This window comes from Nomascus leucogenys, chromosome 4, assembly GCF_006542625.1.
Source record: "Nomascus leucogenys isolate Asia chromosome 4, Asia_NLE_v1, whole genome shotgun sequence".
NCBI classification, from domain to species: Eukaryota; Metazoa; Chordata; class Mammalia; order Primates; family Hylobatidae; genus Nomascus; species Nomascus leucogenys.
Genome location: NC_044384.1, coordinates 102,850,555 through 102,874,580, shown reverse-complemented (window position 1 = coordinate 102,874,580; position 24,026 = coordinate 102,850,555). Strand labels below are relative to the sequence as shown.

The window sequence follows — 24,026 nt, the reverse complement described above, 5'->3', positions numbered from 1 at the left end:
TGCCTCAGCCTCCTGAGTAGCTGGGATTATAGGCTCCTGTCACCATGACCATCTAATTTTTGTATTTTTAGTAGAAATGGGGTTTCACCATGTTGGCCAGGCTAGTCTCAAACTCCTGACCTCAGGTGATCCATCACCTTGGACTCCCAAAGTGTTGGGATTACAGGTGTTAGACACCGCATCTGGCCAAATTTTTATTTTTAGTAGAGACAGGGTTTCAACCATGTTGGCCAGGCTGATCTCAAACTCCTGACCTCAAGTGATCCACTCGCCTTGGCCTCCCAAAGTGGTGGGATTACAGGCCACCTTGCCCAGCCTGAAAAAGGTGTCCTTTAAATGAAGGTCTGAAGAATGTGAGTGAGCAAACAGCAAAGATAATTTTGGTGAGATACAGAAGCAAGAGTCTGATTAGATTTTTACCACTGAGTTTAAAAGGAAAAAAAAAAAGTCTGATTAGAATAGGCTTAAGAGGCCAGGCATTCAAGGCCAGCCTGGCAAACATGGCAAAACCTTGTCTCTACTAAAAACACAAAAATTAGCCAGGCATTGTGGCGCACACCTGTAATCCCAGCTACTCAAGAGGCTGAGCTACAGGAATCACTTGAACCTGGGAGGTGGAGGTAGCAGTGAGCCGAGATCACACCACTGCACTCCAGCCTGGGTGACAGAGCCAGACTCTATCTCAGAATAGAAGTAGAACAACTAGAAACAACAAATACAAACAGCTCCTTCACGCGGTTTTGTTTTAAAGGTATGGAGAGAAAAAGGTTGGAGAGAAAACAACAGTCAAAAAAAGTTTATTTTTTAAGAAATAGAGCCAACAATATGTTTCTTTGCTGAAAGAATAATTGAGTTAAAAGATAAAAGATTATGCAGGAGAGGAGCTAACAGCTAAAAGGATGAAGGGATGGGATCTAGCACAGGTGGATACTGTAAACTTATAGGCAAGTGAAGAATAGATACGGTGATGGGATCCTGGAAATTCTCTTCTGTTTTCCTATTTCCTTGGTTAAATAGAGAACAAGATAATCTGCTAAGGATGAGGAAGGAGGTATAGGAGGTTTTGAGAAGGGGAAAGTATGAAAGACTTACCTAGGAGAACAGAAGAGTGAAAAACGCACGGAGCATGTGGCTCACACCTGTAATCCCAACATTGGGAGACCAAGACAAGAGGATAGTTTGAAACCAGGAGTTTGAGACCAGCCTGAGCAACAAAGGGAGACCTTGTCTTTACAAAAAATAAATTAGCTGGGCATGGTGGTGCACTTGTTGTCCCAGCTACTTGGGAGGTTGAGGCAGGAGGATCCCCTAAGCCCAAGATTTCAAGGCTGCAGTAACCTATGATCGTACCAATGCACTCTAGCCCAGCCTGGGCAATAGAAGGAGACCCTGTCTTTATTATTTATTTATTTGTTTGTTTATGTATTTAGAGTCTTGCTCTTGTCACCCAGGCTGGAGTGCAATGGCGAAATCTCAGCTCACTGCAACCTCCGCTTCCCAGGTTCAAGCAATTTTCCTGCCTCAGCCTCCTGAGTAGCTGGGATTACAGGCACCCGCCACCACGCCCGGCCAATTTTTAGTATTTTTAGTAAAGACACGGTTTCACCATCTTGGTCAGTCTGCTCTGAAACTCCTGGCCTCAGGTGATCCACCCGCCTCAGCCTCCCAAAGTGCTGGGATTACAGGCGTGAGCCACCGTGCCTGGCCTACAATTTATTTTAAAAGGCTGGGCGCAGTGGCTCATGCTGGGAGGCCGAGGCAGGCAGATTACCTGAGGCCAGTAGTTCAAGACTCGCCTGGCCAACATGGTGAAACCTCATTTCTACTAAAATACAAAAATTAGGCTAAAGCATGAGAATCATTTGAAATCAAGAGGTGGAGGTTGCAGTGAGCCAAGATTGTGCCACTGTACTCTAGCCTGGGCGACAAGGCAAGACTCTGTCTCAAAAAAATTTATTAAAAAAAAAAAAGCATGAGAACATAGCATGATTGCTGGTATCAAGAGCCTACTAGAAGTTAATAATCATGAACTGAAAGTAAGATCAGTCAATAAGGCTATTTTCCTCCAATCAGGTTCAGCTATTATTGGTATAGGCACGAAGTGGAGAATTGAACTTAACAAAGTCGGTTTAGCAAAGCAAATAAAAAGGGAAAAGTAAGGCCAGGTATGGTAGCTCACTCCTGTAAAACCAGCACTTTGGAAGGCCAAGCTAAGTGGATTGCTTGAGCTCAGGAATTCAAGACCAGCCTAGGCAACATGGCGAAACCCTGTCTCTACTAAAAATACAAAAATTAGCCAGGCATGGTAGTGTGCACCTGTGGTCCCAGCTACTCAGGAGGCTGAGGCAGGAGGATCACTGGAGCCTGGGAAGTTGAGGCTGCAATGAGCCGTGATCATGCCACTGCACTCTAACATGGGTACAGCGTGAGATCCTGTTTCAAAAAAAAAAAAAATTTTTAAATTTAAAAAAAGGGAAAAACAAATTGAGGATATGTGCCAGGGAGTGATTATAATCACTGACTCAGGAATTTAAGGTTAGTAAGGAAGAAGTGGAGAATAGCACAAAGACGGCAGAATCAACAAGTTATCCAGGTTTGAGTAAGACAGCAAAGGAGCTGAGAAGACAGCAGGCAGTGGTTGCAGAATGGGACCACTCACTGAAATGACAAAGAGTTGTAATGCTTGTCATACCAGAGTATGACCATTGGGAATGAGTGGCTGAAGCAGGGTGGACAACTGGAGGACAAGATCCTTGGAGGAGAGGAGGTCAAAAAATGGAAGCCCAGACATTGGAAGAATCATCTATATGTGGAAGTAAGGAACAACCTGGGGACTGTTAGATGACTAAAACAATGAGAAGCAGTGGCTGGTAAAATATAATAATGTTAAGTTTAATTTTAATTTTTTTTTGTTTGTTTGTTTGAGACAGAGTCTCGCTCTGTCGCCCAGGCTGGAGTGCAGTGGCGTAATCTTGGCTCACTGCAAGCTCCGCCTCCCGGGTTCACGCCATTCTCCTGCCTCAGCCTCTCCGAGTAGCTGGGACTACAGGCGCCCGCCACCACGCCCAGCTAATTTTTTGTATTTTTAGTAGAGACGGGGTTTCACCGTGGTCTCGATCTCCTGACCTCGTGATCCGCCCGCCTCGGCCTCCCAAAGTGCTGGGATTACAAGCGTGAGCCACCGCGCCCGGCCTTTAATTTTTTTTTGAGATAGAATCTCACTCTGTCACCCAGGCTGGAGTACAGTGGAATGATCACAGCTCACTGCAGCATTGACCTCCCAGGCTCAAGCAATCTTCTTAACTCAGCCTCCCGAACAGCTAGGACTACATGCATGCACCATCATGCCCAGCTATTTTTTTTTTTATTTTTTGAGAGATGGGGTCTCAGTGTTGCCCCGGCTGGTCTCAAACTCCTAGGCTCAAGCAATCCTCGCACCTCAGCCTCCCAAAGTGCTGGGATTACAGGTGTGAGCCACGATGGCCAGCCATAATGCGAAGTTTTAAGAAGGTTTCAGGGAGAAGGGAGAGAGAATGCTCTGGAAGCAGCCAAGAAAATCAATAGAGACATTCACCCATTTCCTGTCAGTGTTACAAGGAAGGTAGAAGAGGAAAGAGCCATTGTTTGAGAAGCCTACAGGGCAAGCCAAGCTTCAGCTACAGCTGGAAAGTAAAAGCTGCGCTGAGAGAACAGGGTGAGAATTTGGGGGATTTAGCTGAAGACTAACCAAGAGTTCCAGAGGGTGCAAGAAAGAATCCTTAGAGATAGCAAGGGTGGTACTTAGGATCCATGCTACCTATGGGCATATGCTCACCTCACCTATTGCAAGTTACTTAACCTCTGCTTTGTTCCCAGTTTCCTCGTCTGTAAATTGGGGATAATCATGGTATGGACCTCATTCAAAGTGTTATTTTGAAGATTATATTCAACAATACAAGGAAGGCATTTAGAAAGTCCTTAAAACTGTGCACCTAGCACACAGTCTGCCCTTAAAAAATGTTACGTATTATTATAGGATACTTTCTCTCCTGTATCATCCTATTGAATTATTTGAAAAATCTTTTATTTTCATTTAACGTTTCTTTTTTTTTTTTTTTTGAGACAGAGTCTCACTCTGCTGCCCAGGCTGGAGTGCAGTGGCGCGATCTTGGCTCACTGCAAGCTCCGCCTCCCGGGTTCACGCCATTCTCCTGCCTCTGCCTCCTGAGTAGCTGGGACTACAGGCGCCCGCCACCAAGCCTGGCTAATTTTTTGTATTTTTAGTGGAGACGGAGTTTCACTGTGTTAGCCAAGATGGTCTCGATCTCCTGACCTTATGATCCGCCTGCCTCAGCCTCCCAAAGTGCTGGGATTACAGGCGTGAGCCACCGCACCCAGCCCTATTTAACGTTTCAATGATATGAAAAGGTTTTAAATCCTAAGATTACAAAATCTAAGGAGGAGGGATAATACCATGTACTTGTCTGAGTCTTCTACAAGGTTCAAGATTTGAACAATGGCAGAGGGCCAAACAGCAATTCACAAACTAACACAAACTGTGACCTCAGGAGGAGGTATCACTATATTCTCCATCTCCCAGACCTATCCTACAGATGTCAAGGGATTTAACTAATCTTTCAGAGGAAAAAAAGGTGCAGGGCAGACATGAACAAAGATGGAAGATAATAGCTCATGGGTATCAAACTAACCCTAATCCCTACTCGCAGGATATTGACTCTCTCAACATAACATATTCTTCAACCTCCTTTCAACAGATTTTCATGTAGAATGATAACAAACGCTTTCTGAAAACATAAATGAGCCGATTTTCTCAAAGACAAGGATTGAGGGATAGAAAAGCAATTCCTAGCCCTATAATAGGTCAGATGACAATTTCAAATCAAGAAACCTTCCTAAAACAAGGAAATATGAAAGAAAAATGTGATACATACCACTTGCCTAGCAATTTTAAAACACATTAACATTCCACTATACTGCCAAATAAATTCCAGGGTTATCAAAAAGTCAAACACTTTAAGAAAAACTTTCATAAAATATATTTACCAGCTCTATGAAAAAAAGGACAGCCTTCTCAGGAACAATCATTGTTTCTTTTTTTTTAAAAAAAGATGATGTGCATAGTCAATAAATATTTACTGAGTGCCTATGTGTCCAGCTGTGTTTGAGGTATCAGTCACATATATATATATATATATATATATATATATATTTTTTTTTTTTTGAGACAGAGTCTCGCTCTGTCACCCAGGCTGGAGTGCAGTGGCGCAGTCTTGGCTCACTGCAACCTCCACTTCCTGGGTTCACGCCATCCTCCTGCCTCAGCCTCCCAAGTAGCTGGGACTACAGGCACCCGCCACCAAGCCCGGCTAATTTTTTGTATTTTTAGTAGAGACAGGGTTTCACCGTGTTAGCCAGGATGGTCTCGATCTCTGGCCTTGTGACCCACCCGCCTCAGCCACCCAAAGTGCTGGGATTACAGGCGTGAGCTACTGTGCCTGGCCTCAGTAATATATTAACATCTCTAACTCAATTAAAAAAATAGCATAACCACCTAGGGAAATTTTGCACTAAAAATTTCAAAAGGTCAAAACCCTGGATAGAAAGTTTACCCAAACTTATTTTTTAAATAATATGGACTATACCAGATAAAAGGGCAAAATATTACCAAACTAGTACCATATAAGAAAATACAAATAGATTTCTCATATTTGGAAAGCATTCTTTTTTCCTTTCTTTTTTTTTTTTTTTTTTTTTTGTGAGACAGAGTCTCACTCTGTTGCCCAGGCTGGAGTGCAGTGGTGTGATCTTGGCTCACTGAAACCTCCACCTCCTGGGTTCAAGCGATTCTCCTGCCTCAGCCTCCCAAGTAGCTGGGACTACAGGGGCATGCTACTGCACCTGGCTAATTTTTTTGTATTTTTAGTAGGAGATGGGGTTTCACCATGTTAGCCAAACTGGTCTCAAACTCCTGACCTCGTGATCCGCCCGCCAAGACCTCCCAAAGTGCTGGGATTACGGGTGTGAGCCACTGTGCCTGGACAGCATTCATTTTTTTAACAACCAAAAGAAATGCCATATAAAATGATGTGAAGTACTATTTTACATCTAAATTCCATATTATTAAGATAACGGTGGAAAAGAGGCATGTACAGGGTGCCTTTCTCCCAGCAGCCTAATCTGTGGACTCTCTCTAAAAAATAAGAGAAAAAGCCAAGGCAATGCTCAGTCTCTGACCAGAGAATGCCACTTCCAGCACCAAAACTGAGGAAATAAGTCAAGTGGCTCAAAAAGGTACATGTAAGAGTTAATGGCAGCATAAGCCAGAATACCAGAAACAGGAATATGAAAAATCATTTTTTGAAGCTGTAATTATAAACATGAAAAAATAGTAATGACATAAATGCAAAGAGACAAACTGTACCAATTATAGTATAAAATACGTACATACATACTCAGAACTTAAAATAAAAACAGAATAAAGAAACCAGAGGTAATTTTACTTTTAGATAATGTTCTGTGATGGGAGCTTATCTTTTTATTCAAAATATCTGTTTTTTCAATATATTCCTATCTTAAAATAGCATTTTAGTAGCATGTTATGAAATAGAACACATACCTGATACTCGTCTATTAAATCTGCTAGGAACTGGAACTGCAAAATAAAGAAGCAACATTTAGTCATTATTATGTCACCAGGCTGCATTTTTATCCTCCCTTTTTGCAAAAGTCTTTTACAATAGACCTAAGCCCCTCAAAACCAAGCAGTGGGTCAGTTCATAGTCTTCCACACTCAATCACAAATAGTTGTTCAATGTGATAATATTAAGACAATATAGGAAATACAGTATTTCTTTGAAAACAAACTATACCTTCAATATACTCAACCTGGCAATTTTATTTCTGCTCACATCGATATACCATCTAATTTGTATCATTCCAATTGAATAAGAAGTCTACCAAATTTATTGATAATGTTACGATATAAAGTAGTGAAATTTTTTTTCTTTTTTTTTTTTTTTTTTGAGACGGAGTCTCACTCTGTAGCCCAGGCTGGAATGCAGTGGCACGCTCTTGGCTCACTGCAAGCTCCGCCTCCCACGTTCACACCATTCTCCTGCCTCAGCCTCCCATGTAGCTGGGACTACAGGTGCCCGCCACCATGCCTGGCTATATTTTTGTATTTTTTAAGAGATGGGGTTGGTTTTTTTTTTTTTTTTGGCTTTGTTTTGTTTTTTGTTTTTTTTTTGAGACGGAGTCTCGCTCTGTCGCCCAGGCTGGAGTGCGGTGGTGAGATTTCGGCTCACTGCAAGCTCCGCCTCCCGGGTTCACGCCAATTTCTTGCCTCAGCCTCCTGAGTAGCTGGGACTACAGGCGGCTGCCACCACACCCAGCTAATGTTTTGTATTTTTAGTAGAGACAGGGTTTCACCATGCCAGCCAGGATGGTCTTGATCTCCTGACCTCGTGATCTGCCCACCTTGGCCTCCCAAAGTGCTGGGATTACAGGCGTGAGCCACTGCGCCTGGCCTGTATTTTTTTAGAGATGGAGTTTCACCATGTTGGCCAGGCTGGTCTTGAACTCCTGACAGGTGATCCACCTGCCTCAGCCTCCCAAAGTGCTGGGATTACAGGCGTGAGCCACCGTGCCTGGCCTGTTAATTTTTGTATTTTTAGTAGAGACAGGGTTTTGCCACGTTGGCCAGGCTGGTCATGAACTCCTGATCTCAAGTGATCCACCCACCTTGGCCTCCCAAAGTGCTGGGATTACAGGTGTGAGCCACCGCGCCTGGCCAAGCAGAACCATTTTGAAATGTTCCCTGTGAGTGGATCAGCAGCAGACACAGTACTTCTGTTACAATATGAAGTACCTGGAGAAAAGGAGTCATTGCAAACTAGATTGTATAAAGATCACTTTGGCTATAGTTGATAGACAAAGGTAGTGGCTTAGGTTAGATGTGTGGCTTATGAACAGAAGGAAAACAAATAGATTCCAGAGATGAGAAAAAATCTATACAGTTTAGGCCAAGTGCGGTGGCTTACGATTGTAATCCCAGCACTCTGGGAGGCCAAGGCGGCTGGATCATTTGAGGTCAGAAGTTCGAGACTAGCCTGGCAAACATGGTGAAACCCTGTCTCTACTAAAAATACAAAAAAAAATTAGCTGGGCGTGGTGGCACACTCCTGTAATCCTAGCTACTCGGGAGTCTGAGGTAGGAGAATCACTTGAATTTGGGAGGCAGAGGTTGTGGTGAGCCAAGATTGTGCCACTGTACTCCAGCCTCGGTGACAGAGCAAGACTCCATCTCAAAAAAAAAAAAATCTATATAGCTTAGTGACAGACTTAATGTGTCAGTGCTTGCTCTCTAAATGCCAATCAAATGAAATTATATCTCTACCGCTATAAAAGATACTATTCAATATGGATCTCATTCAATCTATAAATAAGGTTGCTGTCATAAACTAAAATCATAAAATGTCAGAGTTACAGAGTATCTACGAAGTCATCTGGTCTGGCCATGACAATTAGGCTTCATCTCACATAGCAACTCTAGTTGAAGTCGCAGATCCACCTGAGTCATTCTAGACTCCTTCCTCTTTCACTACTCACATCTACTTCATTCACAATTCCATCTGTTCTCCCTCCCACTTCATCTCTTAAATCAGTCTACCTACCTTGATCTCCACTATCATCCTAGTCTGAGGCACATCATTTCTTGCTTGTATGACTTGCAGTAGCCTCCAAACCTTTTTTCCCATTGCCAATCAATTCTCTTCACACTTATCAGAGTGATCTTAACATTGAGAAGGACAATTTGACAGCCTTTGTCAAAATTTTAAATGTAAACTGCCTTTAACACAGCAACAATTCCAGTACTAGGAATATGTTTTAAACAAAACTCACATATGGAGAGAAATAAATATGTGTGTGTTGTGTATACACATACACACACACACGTATAGATGAATATATACGTATATTTGTGTCTACAGTCATCCCTCAGTATCTATGGGGAATTGGTTCCGTAGACCCCCACGGATACCAAAATCTGAAGATACTCAGATCTGAAGATACTCAAAAATATAAAATAGCACAGTATTTGCATATAACCTATGCATATCTTCCTGTGTACTTTAACTCATCTCTAGATTACTTATAATACCTACTAATATGCCTATATACTACTTCATTCCTGTGGATTTAATGTAGTACTTGACACAGCAAATTCAAGTTTTGCTTTTTGGAACTTTGTGGAATTTTTTTCCTGAAAATATTTGCATGATGGCAACACTGCACTTCAGCCTGGGCGACAGAGTAAAACTATCTCTTAAAAAAATGTTTTTTTAATTTTTAAAATTAAAAAAATTAAAAATCCACAGATGTGGTACCCACGGATACAAAGGGCTGACAGTAAATACATATATATGTATATGTGCATATGTACATACATGTGTATATGCAAATGCCATAATCACTACATTATCGTATATAATATTCAAAAGGGAGAAACGAATTGCCTAGAAAAAGAAATTAAGGGAATATTGGTACAGTTATAGTACCATTTAAATGAATGCAATGGGCCTATAAGAATTGACCTGGGGCCGGGTGCAGTGGCTCATGCGTATAATCTCAGCATTTTGGGAGGCCAAGGCAGGAGGATCATTTGAGCTCAGGAGTTTGAGACCAGCCCGTGCAACACAGAAAGATCCCATGTCTTTACAAAAAATTTAAAAATTAGCCAGGCGAGGTGGCATGCACTTGAGTTCCAGCTACTCAGGGGGCTGGGGTAGGGGATCCATTGAGCCCAGGAGGTCGAGGCTGCGATGAGCCATGATTGTACCACTGCACTTCAGCCTGGGCAACAGAGGGAGACTGTCTCTTAATTTTAAAAATTAAGCAAAAATGGGGCAGGTGTAGTGGCTCAAGTCTGTAATCCCAGCACTTTGGGAGGCCAAGATGGAATGATCACCAGCCTGGGCAATATAATAAGACCTCGTCTCTACAAAAACAAACAAACAAAAAAAATTAATTAGCCAGGCACAGTGGCTAATGCCTGTAGTCACAGCTACTTCAGATGCTGAGGTGGGAGGATGGCTTGAGCCTGGAAGGTCAAGGTTGCAGTGAACTGCAATCATGCCACTGCACTCTAGCCTGGGTGACAGAGCAAAAGACCCTGTCTTCAGCCATAAAAAGGAATCACTGCTGACATATGCGACTTGGATGAACCCCAAAAACATTTAAATAAAAGCAGCCAGACACAAAAAAAATCACATACTGTATGATTCCTTTTATATGCAATATCCGGAATAGTTAACCCGTGGAGCCAACTGATGGTTGCCAGGAAAGGAGGGGAGAATGAAAAGTGATTATTTATTGGGTACAGGTTGTTCTTCTGATGGAATGAAAAGATTTTGCAACTAGAGAGCTGCAGTGGGTGCATAACATTGTGAATGTGCTAAATGCCACAAAATTATACACTTTAAAAGATTAATTATATGTTATCCGAATTTCACCTCAATTAAAAAAAAGGCATTATGCAAAGTAAAAAGCAAGCCAGGCTCAAAAAAGACCACATATTGAATGATTCCATTTATGTAAAATCTCCAGAGAAGTTAAAACTGGAAAAACACAAAGTAGATGAGCGGTAGGCTGGGGCTGCAGAAGAATGGGGAGTGACTACAAATAGACACAAAAGAGGGAACTTTTGGGGGTGAAAAATGTTCTCAAAGTGTGGTGATAGCTGTACAACTCTGTAAGTTTACTAAAAATAAATTGTTCACTTAAAATGGGTGAATTTTGATATATAAATTATATCTCAATAAAGCTCTGAAAAAAAAAAAAACTACTGAAAGTCCTTCACCATGAGTCATGTAAATTTTAAGTACAAGGAAAATAGGAAGGAAAAGAAACAAAGAGATGCAGAAATATGCAGGAAAAAACTAGGACATTTTTCATCCATTTAGTACATATTTACTATATGCTAGACATTGAGATTAGGGAGGGAGCAAAACAAACCATCTGTCCTCATGGAACTTACAATCTAATTGTGACTAACAATAAACAAGCACATCCTGTAACACAATGCAGCAATGACGCAGTAGGTTCTGAGGTGTAGTAACAGGAAGAAAATAATTTACCATATCCTTTATTCATTTGGTGTTACAGGCAATTTTGAGCAGAAAAAGCCTTTTTTTTTTTTTTTTTGAGACAAGAGTCTCACTCTGTCGCCCAGGCTGGAGTGCAGTGGTGCCATCTCGGCTCACTGCAAGCTCCGCCTCCCAGGTTCACGCCATTCTCCTGCCTCAGCCTCTTGAGTACCTGGGACTACAGGCGCCTGCCACCACGCCCGGCTAATTTTTTGTGTTTTTAGTAGAGATGGGGTTTCACCGTGTTAGCCAGGATGGTCTCCATCTCCTGACCTTGCAATCTGCCCGCTTCGGCCTCCCAATGTGTTGGGATTACAAGGCGTGAGCCACTGCGCCTGGCCAGAAAAAACTTTTACTACTTTATTTGATACCTTATGTTCTAATTAAACTTGAAAAAATTTAGTTCTGAAATACGCGTGGATTTTTTAAACTCTGAGAACTTTGTAAACACAACTGTCCTCTACAGACAGCAAAAGCTTCTTTAAACTTGTGTTAGTCACATGGTCAAATTAGACATAATGCTCCATACATATTGAAGCACAAAGAACTAAAGATAAGAGGCAAATAATTCTGACTGGAAAAGAATAAGAGGTACCTCTTCTAGTTTCTGGATACAGAAGACAAAAGTCCATTTGCATAGAAATTTGGGCACGAGAGTCTCAATTCTTCCTTGGGTATAATGAAATTGTCAGCCGGGCATAGGGGCTCACACCTATAATCCCAGCAAGAGGACTGCTGAGACCAAGGGTTCGAAACCAACCTGGGCAAGGCGGCAAGACCCTATCTCTACCAAAAAAAAAAAAAATTAGCTGGCAGGATGGTATGCACGTGTAGTCCTAGATACTTGGGAGGCTGAGGCAGGATTACTGGAATCCAGGAGTTCGAGGTTTCAGTGAGCTATGATCGAGCCACTGCATTACAGCCTGGGCTACAGAGTAAGATCCTGTCTCTTAAAAAAAAAAAAAAAAGGCTGGACACGGTGGCTCACGCCTGTAATCCCAGCATTTTGGGAGGCCGAGGCAGCGGATCACAAGGTCAGGAGATCGAGATCATCCTGGCTAACACGGTGAAACCCTGTCTCTACTAAAAATACAAAAAATTAGCCAGGCATGGTGGCACGGGCCTGCAGTCCCAGCTACTCGGGAGGCTGAGGCAGAAGAATCACTTGAACCCGGAAGGCGGAGGTTGCAGCGAGCCAAGATCGTGCCACTGCACTCCAGCCTGGGCGACAGAGCGAGACTCCATCTCAAAAAAACAAAACAAAACAAAACAAAACAAAAAAGCTAAAAGCTGTCTACTGTCTCCAGAAAGTTTTATATAATTTAGGTAGCTGCTATGAGCCATGTTAAAGATCCTAAGTTAAGCCAGATAAGATAAAGGAGGAAAGTGGGGCCAGGCGTGGTGGCTCACACCTGTAATTCCAGTACTTTGGGAGGCCAAGGCGGGTGGATCACCTGAGGTCAGGAGTTCAAGACCAACCTGGCCAAAATGGTGAAACCCCATCTCTACTAAAAATACAAAAATTAGGGCCAGGCACAGTGTAATCCCAGCACTTTAAGAGGCCGAGGTGGGTGGGTCACGAGGTCAAGAGATGGAGACCATACTGGCCAACATAGTGAAACCCTGTCCCTACTAAAAATACAAATATTAGCTTGGTGTGGTGTCACGCGCCTGTAGTCCCACCTACTCAGGAGGCTGAGGCAGGAAAATCGCTTGAACCTGGGAGGCACAGGTTGCAGTGAGCTGAGATAGCGCCACTGCACTCCAGCCTGGCGACAGAGCGAGAATCCGTCTCAAAAAGATAAAAAAAAAGAAAAAAATTAGCCTGGCGTGGTGGTGAGCACATGTAATCCCACCTACTCAGGAGGCTGAGGCAGGAGAATTGCTTGAACCACGGAGGCGGAGGTTTCAGTGAGCCAAGATTGTGCCACTGCACTCCAGCCTGGGCAACAAGAGTGAGACTCCATCTCAAAACAAAAAATAAATAAATAAATCAAGGAGGAAAGTTATTAATGTTAACAGAGAAGGGTCACTGAGTAGGATATTCAACTGACTTTACAATCCTTTCTATCCATCCAGAAAGTTAACAGGTTTTCAACATTTTCAGTTTAAGAAAAATATTTTTTGAATCTTGATCTAAGTTTGGCCATTTTGCTGATTTTAAACATTCTGTAATGCTTTGTTCCATTTGTATTTCCAGAAAGTTCCATGAGTCTGACATGCGCCAGAGTAGAAAACCATTGCTACAAATTGATAACATATCACAGAATCAGAGGAGTTCAGAGTTTATTCAGCTTTGAAATTGGGGAAGCCCTCCAGCAACTTACAGCACAGCTCTAATAGGAAACAAGCAGATCATTTTTATTTTCTAATTTCAAGCTTTGTGCTTTATAAATATTTAGTTATGAATTTCAACAGATTATTCAGGATATAAAGAAAATGGCTGCAGTTTCAATTTACCAGTTATTTTTGTTTGTTTTATTTTTGAGACAGAGTCTCGCTCTGTTGCCCAGGCTGGAATGCAATGGTGCGATCTCGGCTCAATGCAGCCTCCACCTCCACTCCACTCCAGGTTCAAGTGATTCTCCCACCTCAGCCTACCAAGAAGCTGGGAAACTACAGGCGCCCACCACCATGCCTGGCTAATTTTTGTATTTTTCAGTAGAGACAGGGTTTTGCCATGTCAGCCAGGTTGGTCTTGAACTCCTGACCTCAGGTGATCTGCCTGCCTCGGCCTCCCAAAATGCTGGAATTATACGTGTGAGCCACTGCGCCTGGCCTTCAATTTACCAGTTCTAAAGCCCCTCGATATTCAAACAGTGCTGGCATGGTTTTGTTATGTACAAACATACATACACACACATATAAAATATATGATATACACACATATTTTATATATTATATATATATGTCTTAGCTCATACCTAACAAAGAGTAAGTTAGCTTTATTATGCTTTAAAAAGGAGGGGGCGGTGGTCACGCTGTAATCCAGCACTTGGGGGGGCGGGGGATCACGAGGTCAGGATCGAGACCAGGTGAACCGTCTACTAAAAAAAAAAATAGCGGGCGGGTGGGGGCTGTAGTCCAGCTACTCGGAGGGCTGAGGCAGGAGAATGGGTGACCGGGAGGGGAGTTGCAGTGAGCGAGATTGTGCCACTGCACTCCAGCCTGGGCGACAGAGCGAGACTGTCTAAAAAAAAAAAAAAAAAAAAAAAAAAAAAGGAAGCTGGATGGGCACGGTGGCTCACATCTGTAATCCCAGCACTTTGGGAGGCTGAGGCGGGCAGATCACGGGGTCAGGAGATCGAGACCATCCTAGCTAACAGGGTGAACCCCTGTCTCTACTAAAAATACAAGAAATTAGCCAGGCGTGGTGGCAGCCGCCTGTCCCAGCTACTCCGGAGGCTGACGCAGGAGAATCGCTTGAACCTGGGAGGCAGAGGTTGCGGTAAGCCGAGATCACGCCACTGCACTCCAGCCTGGGTGACAAAGCAAGACTGTCTCTGGGAAAAAAAAAAAAAAGAAGAAAGAAGAATGAAAACAGGGCCAGGCGTGGTGGCTCACGCCTGTAATCCCAGCACTTTGGGAGGCCAAAGCAGGCGGATCACAAGGCCAGAAGTTTGAGACCAGCCTGACCAACAAGGTGAAACCCCATCTCTACTAAAAATACAAAAATCAGCTGGGCGTGGTGGCGGGCGCCTATAATCGCAGCTACTCAGGAGGCTGAGGCAGGAGAATCGCTTGAACCCAGAAGGTGGCGGTTGCAGTGAGCCAAGATCACGCCATTGCACTGCAGCCTGGGTGACAGAGCGAGACTCCATCTCAAACAAACAAACAAACAAACAAACAAACAAAAAGAAGCTAGAAGCTAGCTTTAATACTAATACTTCTCCAACCTTACCTCCTATACCTCTCCCCTGTTCCCATCTGCCCATCTAAAACCCTCCTTCTGCCCAGAAAAGGAACATTTTCACAGCCTGTGTGTGTACATCCACTGATATCCTCTTTCTAATTCTTCCAGGCAGTTCCTATATCCCTCCCCTAGAATCCCGTACATTTATAAGTGAAAACACCCCAGGCACATTGTAACTGGTTCATTGTCTGTCTAGAGAATAGACCATGAACTCTTAAAAGACAGGCATTTTGTCAGACTCATTTCTAAATCTCTAGCATCTAGCACAGTGCTCAGCACATGGCAGACTAAAATTTACTAACTGGGGCCGAGGCAGGCAGATCACAAAGTCTAGAGATAGACACCATCCTGGCCAACATGGTGAAACCCCGTCTCTACTAAAAATACAAAAATTAGCGGGGCGTGGTGGCGCACAACTGTAGTCCCAGCTACTCAGGAGGCTGAGGCAGGAGAATTGCTTGAACCCGTGAGGTGAGGGTTGCAGTGAGCCGAGATCGCACCACTGCACTCCAGCCTTGTGACAGAGCGAGACTCCATCTCAAAAAAAAGAAAAAAATTACTAACTGGGTGTACAAATTGTCCTATCCAAACTTCAGCCTGCAGATAGTCTCTCAACAGCAGTACAGTATGGAATCAAAGCAATGTTCACCTCACCTAAGCCCCTCTTTTTCCAGGGCAACCAACCACAGAGCAAGTTTACCCACCCAATGCAAGTTTAAAAGGGGAGCTCCACTGTAAACCCAAAATATTATGAGGTTCCTTCTTAAGTTTATAAGCTTAAACATTTAGCATTAAACCAATTAAGGAGGCTGGGTACGGTGGCTCATGCCTGTAACCCCAGCACCTTAGGAGGCCGAGGCAGGAGGATCACTTGAGCCCAGGAATTCAAGACCAGCCTGGGCAACATAGCAAGACCTTATCTCTTTTTTAAAAAAAAAATAATAATAAGGTAATAGGCTGGGCGCAGTGGCTCACGCCTTTAATCCCAGCACTTTGGGAGGCTGAGGCAGGTGGATCACGAGATGAAGAGACTGAGACCATCCTGGCCAAGATGGTGAAACCCCGTCTCTACTAAAAATACAAAAATTAGCTGGGCATGGTGGCGCATGCCTGTAGTCTCACCGATTCAGGAGGCTGAGGCAGGAGAATCGCTTGAACCCAGGAGGTGGAAGTTGCAGTGAGCTGAGAATGCGCCCTTGTACTCCATCCTGGTGACACAGCAAGATTACATCTCAAAAAATAAATAAATAAATAGGCCAGACGTGGTGGCTCATGCCTGTAATCCCAGCACTTTGGGAGGCCAAGGCGGGTGGATCACCTAAGGTCTGGAGTTCGAGACCAGCCTGGCCAACATGGTGAAACCCCATCTCTACTAAAAATACAAAAAATTAGCCAGGCATTTTGATGGGCGCCTGTAATCCCAGCTGAGGCTGAGGCAGGAGAATCACTTCAACCCAGGGAATGGAGGTTGCAGTGAGCCAAGATCACAGCATTGCACTCCAGCCTGGTCAACAAGAATGAAACTCTGTCTCAAAATAAATAAATAAAATAAATAAAATAAAAATAAAAAATAAGATAATAATAAAATAAACCAAGTAAGGACTGAGGGAGAAAAGAGAGAGAAAAAACACTTTATATTTTAAAAACAATGGAGACATCTTAACCAAGCAAAAAAAGATTTGGTATGCTCTTTACAGCACAAGAGCTGTGAGCCCCAAATAAGAAATGACATATCACTAAAAAAAGAAAAAAAACAAAAAACCCTCCATTTTGAGATTTTTGTTTATTTTGAAAGCATTAGCATGTAGAGTTGCTATGCCACTGAGAAACTGGAAGATTCTTATTCCTCCAAATACATAAATCTTGCAGTCTACAAGAGGGGAGAAATCTAGCAGAGGAGAGAAACTGTTTTCCATTCCCAAATGTGCTAATTAATTATACATAAATATTAACACTCTCTACAGCCAAAAGGTACCACCTAACAAACTCTGCTATCTCAGCTGCCCTCTGCTCTGATGCAAAGTTGTAAAGAGGCAGATCAGATTTCTCTATCATTTACATGCCAGCCAGGCAGGTAGGCACTTCCAACCATACCCAAGGCATCCTGTTAAAAGCAAAAATCAGCCTATTAAGAAACCAAAAGCCAAAGAGCTACCCTGCCGAATTATTTGTACAAGAATTATCTGCTATATTTTCAAATAATCAAAGCTATACCACTAATCTTTAGTCTGTCATTTTACAATATAAGCCATTCATTTTTAATATCTGACAATACTCTGGAGAACAAACCAAGTGTAACAGTAATAAGATTTCACCACAAAAGACAGGTTTGCATTCTAGCTTCAGAACTTAAACTGGCCAGGTGCAGTGGCTCACACCCACAATCTTTGGGAGGCCAAGGCAGGGAGGACTGCTTGAGCCCAGGAGTTCTAGACAAGTTTGGGCAACAGAGTGAGACCCTGTCTCTACAAAAAAAAATGTTTTAATTAACCAGGCACAGTGGTGTGCACCTACAGTGCCAGCTACTTGGGAGGCTGAGGTGGGAGGATGTCTTGAGCCAGGGAGCTTGAGCTGTGATCACACCACTGCACTCCAACCTGGGTGACAGAGCAAGACCCTGTCTCAAAAAAAGAAAAGAGAACTTAAACTTCTCTGAGCCTCAGTATTCTCACAAATTCAATAAGGGTAGTACTACTTACCACAAACGACCCGAGGGCAGATTTAATGACCCTATGTATAGAAGTACTGAGACAGTAAAATGTTACGGATATCATAGTTTTGTGGAGGGTTTGTTTGCTGGTTTTTCAAAATTATCTCTCTTTAAAATACTGCAGTTTCACATTTTTTTTTCACAGCTGCTATTTTGCCATGTATACCCTGTTGAAACAGTTTTTTTTGTTTGTTTTTTTTGAGACAGAGTTTCGCTCTCGTTGCCCAGGCTGGAGTGCAGTGGTGCGATCTCTGCTCACTGCAACCTCCGCCTCCTGGGCTCAAGAGATTCTCCTGCCTCAGCCTCCCAAATAGCTGGGATTAGAGGCGCCGACCACCACACCCGGCTAATTTTTGTATTTTTAGTAAAGACAGGATTTCACCATGTTGGCCAGGCTGGTTTCGAACTCCTGACTTCAGGTGATCCGCCCGCCTTGACCTCCCAAAGTGCTGGGATTACAGGTGTGAGCCACAACGCCCAGCCTCAAACATTTTTTGTTAGTTACAATTTTTGAGTCCCACTACGTGCAACTATTATGCCAACCATTTTAAATGCATCATCACATATACCCTTCACAACAACCCTATTACCATCCCATTTTGTAGCTGAGGAGACTGAGACTCAGAGAATTGTACCCAAGGTCACACAGCTAGGAAGTGGTCAAGCCAGAATCTGAGTCATCTAAATTTGACAACTGAGGAAAAGTAAAAGTGTGAATCAATAAAATGCTTATTTTACATTTTTTGAAATAAATTCCACCATTCCATTATTTAATTATGGATCCTTAGCAATATAATGTTTATTAGAATCCCCTCAGCTTTTTCCTGTGGAAGGATCATGTTGCCTGTTTGCTTACTGCTGCCCCTACCAGACAGATGATAAGCTCCTATAGTCAAGAGCACTTTTATCCTCCCCTGTCCCAGTGCTGACCAGAGTGGACATCTGCTGAAATAACACAGGAAGGCAGTGGGGAGGCTGAAGGCCACAACAGTGTTTAGCCATACCAGTGTGTCAACCCACCTCCTGTGACACTACTCCAAACCCCTACCTCCTCCTAGCTAGGTAACCAGAGTTATCCTTTAGGAGTGGCCTCTCACAGATGTGAAGTCCTTGTGGGACTTCACTCCCAACTCTGCCTGCCACTTCCAATTTGGTCATAGGATAGGGTGCATGATCCAAGCCAGGCAAATCAGTGTTCTTAAGCATGGTAACTTGCTTGGAACAAGCATAGAACATTCATGGTAACTTATTCCAAAAACGGAATATGACCCAACCCAAGCCATTCCTTCCCTGGAATATTCCAAACTGGAGATACAGAATAGCTCGCTCTTTAGTTTGGATCAGGAACTGCTTTAGGCACTGTGGAGCCAATGGAGTAGATCTACCGCAAGGGAATAAGAGGGTCATACATGCATTTTGGAAAGATTATTCTAAAAATAGTATCACCAATGGAATATGACATGGAGTGGGAAGACCAGTAATGGGCCTACTGTGATAGTCCTGACAAAAAAATGAAGAAAACTTGAATGGTAACGGGAACGGAGAAAAGGGAACACATTAGGAAACATTTGGGGTTTGCCTTTTGTCTCACTGGAAATATTGTCCTAAAACAGAGAACCTGCCTCCTTAATTCTCTTGCACACAGATGACTACTGTGAACACTTGATTCATATGATAAGTACCTAGAAACCAGTAAGAATGAAGTAGTTATAAGCATAGATTCTGAGCCAGGCTGTTTGGGTTCAAATCCAGTCACCTCACTTACTAGCAGTGTGACCTTGAATAAGTTACTTAACCTCTGTGCCTCACTTTCCTCATCTATAAAACCAGGATAATAATAGCACCTACCTCATAGGGTTGCTGCTGTGCAGAAAAGGAAACCCTTGAACTGGCTGATAAAAGACAAGTAGCAGTTCAGCAGAGAAACAAGAAGGGGAGGACAGCATTCCAGTCAGAAGGGAAGGCATATGCAAAGGAAAAGAAATGTGAAAAAGTGAGCTTGACTCATGACCACTGTGCTCTCCAGACCCACATTCCCAATGTTGGCTAAATGCCAGCTGGAACTCCAACTCCATGGGTTGGACCTGAAATTCAATAGGTCCAGAACAGAACCAATAAACTTCACAGTTCCTGTTCCTCCAGGCTCCCTATGGCAGGGGCAATGCCATGACCATCTCCAATCACACAGTTTTAATTACTCCCCCATTTACTCCTAAACACACAGACTGTAACAGTAGGACAAGGGTGGAATGATCAGTCCAGCGTAAACCATGCCTCACAGGAAGAGAAAGAACGTCTCCCTAAGTATAGGATCTGACTGTGGCAAGATCAGAGCAAGCAGTGGTGGGGACTGTGGGTCAAGTCAGAGATGACACAGAACACTACTTACCCAGGGGCAGAAACTTCAACTCTAGGAACACCAGCTATCCAGACCTAAAAGGATCATTCTCTGCTGTAAAGACCAGCTTTGCTTCATGCTTTCCCAGAACTAGGGAAATACCCCCTCCTACCCATCCCCACTCCCTTCCAGCTATTGCTGTTTTTCCTGTTACAATTCTGTATTTTCCAATCAAAATTCTTACTGATAATCCAACTTCCCAAGAATTTTTAAATATGCAAGTTCCCTGGTTTTGAGAGATATGAGTTCTTGAGAGATATGAGTTCTAGGATCAATAGAAATGATTACACAACCAATTACGGTTATCACACCAGACACTAGGTATTTAGCATACATTATCTTTAAGTTTTACCACACCCTTGAAAGACAGTCAAGAGCTCCCTTATAAGAATGGAAACAGGGCCAGGCACGGTGGCTCACGCCTGTAATCCCAGCACTTTGGGAGGCCGAGGCGGGCGGATCGCGAGGTCAGGAGTTTGAGACCAGCCTGGCCAACATGGTGAAACCCCGTCTCTACTAAAAATACAAAAACTAGCCGGGCACGGTGGTGTGTGCCTGTAGTCCCAGCTACTCCGGGGCTGAGGCAGCAGAATCATCTGAATCTGGGAGGTGGAGGTTGCAGTGAGCTGAGATTGCACCACTGCACTCCAGCCTGGGTGACAGAGCAACACTCCGTCTCAGAAAAAAAAAAAAAAAGAAGAATGAAAACAGGGCCAGGTGCAGTGCCTCACGCCTGTAATCCCAGCACTTTGGGAGGCCAAGGCGGGCAGATCACTTGATGTCAGTTCGAGACCAGCCTGACCAACATGGCGAAACCCCGTCTCTACTATAGCTGGGCATGGTGGCGCATGCCTGTAATCCCAGCTACTCGGGAGGCTGGGGCAGGAGAATCGCTTGAACCAGGGAGGCAGAGGTTGCAGTGAGCCAAGATTGCACCACTGCACTCCAGCCTGGGTGACAGGGCAAGATTCTGTCTCAAAAAAAAAAAAAAACAAACATGGAGTTTCCCAGCATCCAGCCTGGCCCTGCCTCAGACCAGTTCACACAGCTTGCATGGGGTATAAATATGGTGATGTTCCTTCCCTTTATAAAGCTGTTTAATGTGTCCCCGGCCTGGAGAAGCATCTCCCAAACTTCCATGGCCACAGAACTATTTCAAATTGATAGAACACCAGCTAGCACTCACAATATCTACTGAATTAAATCTATATGCTTAGATTAGAGCAAAGAGAAGGAAAAAATGGCCTCAGTAACTGATGCCAAAAGAAAAAAAGTTATACTCTAATAAAAGAAAAAGCAAATTAGCAAAATTAAGCCATTTTCATTTTCCTAAGAACACAATTTCACATATTCTGTAAAACACAAGACACGTGTCACAGACTAGTAATCAAATGAAAATAACAAATCAGGCTAGTTAGTACATCTGAATCATGCAATAATATGCAGATCCCAAGTCAAACGTGTTCATGATGCCCCAGGATGTTGTTTTTTTTTTTTTTTTCCTTTGAGACAAGGTCTCGTTCTGTTACCCAGGCTGGGGTGCAGTGGTACAATCATGGCCTTGACTGGATGTGGGGCCATTATCAATATTGTTTAAAAGCTCCCAAGACTGAAAACCACTGCTATAGGGGAAGGAAAGAATTGAGTGGAGGCTACAAGGGTAGAAGCCAGTCTTCTCTGAATATACCTTGTTTTGGCTTTGGAATCACAAACATTTTAAACAATTATGAAATTAAATTAGAAAAATAAATCCCTAAAGCATAAAGCAAACTTACTGCATACTGAATTGGAAAGAGAATCACACAAAGGACTATTTTAAGTGACTTTTTTTTTTTTTTAACATAGAGACGAGGTCTCACCATGTTGTCCAGGCTGCTCTTGAACTCCTGGGCTCAAAGCAATCTGCCCGCCTCAGCCTCCTGAAGTGCTGGGATTACAGGTGTAAGCCACTGTGCCTGGCCCTTCAAGCGACTTTAACTGGAAATCCTAATAGGGTATATTCTAAAGATAAGAACTCAAGAAAATCTGCAGTTTTTCCAGAAATCATACTTGGGACTGGTGTCTAAAGGGGGTGGTGGGTGGGGGGGGGGGGCGCTGTCTTACGGGCTGAGCCCTCAACCTGTGAGATCTGTTGCTGTCTCCAGGAAGACAGTCAGAAATAAACGTGAGAATACCCAGCTGGTTTCTGCTGCTTGGTGTGTGGAGGAAAAAAACACACATATTTGGTCACAGAAGTCTTCTATGTTGATGTCTGTTGCGGTAGTGTGAGAGGAGAAGAAAAACACAGTTGGAGAGTTTTTTCTAATCACAAGTCTAAAACCAAAAATGTAATAAGACTTGAACATCTTCCAGCCTGGGCAACATAGGGAGACTCCATCTCTACAGAAAAAAATTTTTTTAATTAGCTGGGTATGGTGGCGCACATCTGTGGTCCCAGCTACTGGGGAGGCCAAGGTGGAAGGATTGCTTGAACCTGAGAGGTCGAGGCTGCTGCGAGCCATGATCACACCACTGCACTCCAGCCTGGCAACAGAGAAATACCCTGTCTCTAAAACAAAACAAAAAAAAATAGAAAAAAAATCTTCTACCAGAAATCAAGGACACTATGGAAATCTACCAGGACCGTAGCAAAAGGAAATCAGGAGGAAATTTTAAGAAGTTACCACTACAAAAAGACAGGATAATATGAACGTCAAATAAGAACAAGGGCCGGGGCCGGGTATGGTGGCTCACGCCTGTAATCCCAGCACTTTGGGAGGCTAAGGCAGGTGGATCACTTGAAGTCAGGAGTTCAAGACCAGCCTGGCCAACATGGAGAAACCCTGTCTCTATTAAAAATACAAAAATTAGCCAGGCGTGGTGGCAGGCACCTATAATCACAGCTACTCGGGAGGTTGAGGCAGGAAAATTGCTTGAACCCGGGAGAAGGAGGTTGCAGTGAGCTGAGATCACGCCATTGCACTCCAGCCTGGATGACAAGAGCAAAACTCCATCTAAAAAAATATATACAAAAAGTAGCTGGGCATGGTGGCACATGCCTATAATCCTGGCTACTCAGGGGAATCGCTTGAGCCCAGGAGGCAGAGGTTGCAGTGAGCTGAGTTCATGCCACTGTACTCCAGCCTGGGTTATAGAGCGAGACTGTCTCCAAAAAAAAAGGGAGAAGGGTAAAGGTTGAAAAAACTACCTATCCAGGTACCATGTTCACTACTTGGGTGATAAGATCATTCATATCCCAAACCTCAGGTGACATGAAATTTACACATGTAACAAACCTGTACATTCCAAAATCATAAGAAAGAAAGAAAGAAAGAAAGAAAGAGAGAGAGAGAGAGAGAGAGAGAGAGAGAGAGAGAGAAGGAAGGAAGGAAGGAAGGAAGGAAGGAAGGGAGGAAGGGAGGAAGGGAGGAAGGGAGAGAAAGAAAGAAAAGAAAAAACCCTGCACATGTACCTCCTGAACCTAAAATACAAGTTGAATAAGAATGGCTATGAGGACAAGCATGATGGCTCACACCCATGTAATCCTAACACTTTGGGAGGGTGAGGTGGGAGGATCACCTGAGGTCAGGAGTTTGAGACCAGCCTAGCCAACATGTGAAACCCTGTCTCTACTAAAAACACAAAAATTAGTCAGGCGTCATGGTGCACACCTGTAATCCCAGCTACTCGGGAGGCTGAGGTAGGAGAATCGCTTGAACCCGGGAGGCGGAGGTTGCAGTGAGCCGAGACTGTACCACTGCACTACAGCCTGGGCGACAGAGTAAGATTCCATCTCAAAAAAGAAAAAGAAAAAAAAGGCAATGAACTCAAACATACCAAATATGGTTAAGTTCTTGAATTTATACTGATTTTCTCTTCTTT

The 24,026-nt window shown here is 43.4% G+C and overlaps 1 protein-coding gene across 2 annotated transcripts in view; it reads right to left on the bottom strand.

The window, feature by feature from the left end:
* PRKAR2A (protein kinase cAMP-dependent type II regulatory subunit alpha) overlaps window positions 1-24,026 on the bottom strand; it is a 99,379-nt gene that overhangs the window by 54,132 nt on the left and 21,221 nt on the right. The window contains exon 2 of one of the 2 annotated variants that reach the window (XM_003257025.4): window positions 6,617-6,652. The exons of the other annotated variant lie outside the window; for it this stretch is intronic. Coding sequence (XP_003257073.1) covers window positions 6,617-6,652 — 36 coding nt within the window. The remainder of the gene's footprint in view (window positions 1-6,616; window positions 6,653-24,026) is intronic. 2 annotated transcript variants of the gene reach the window in all.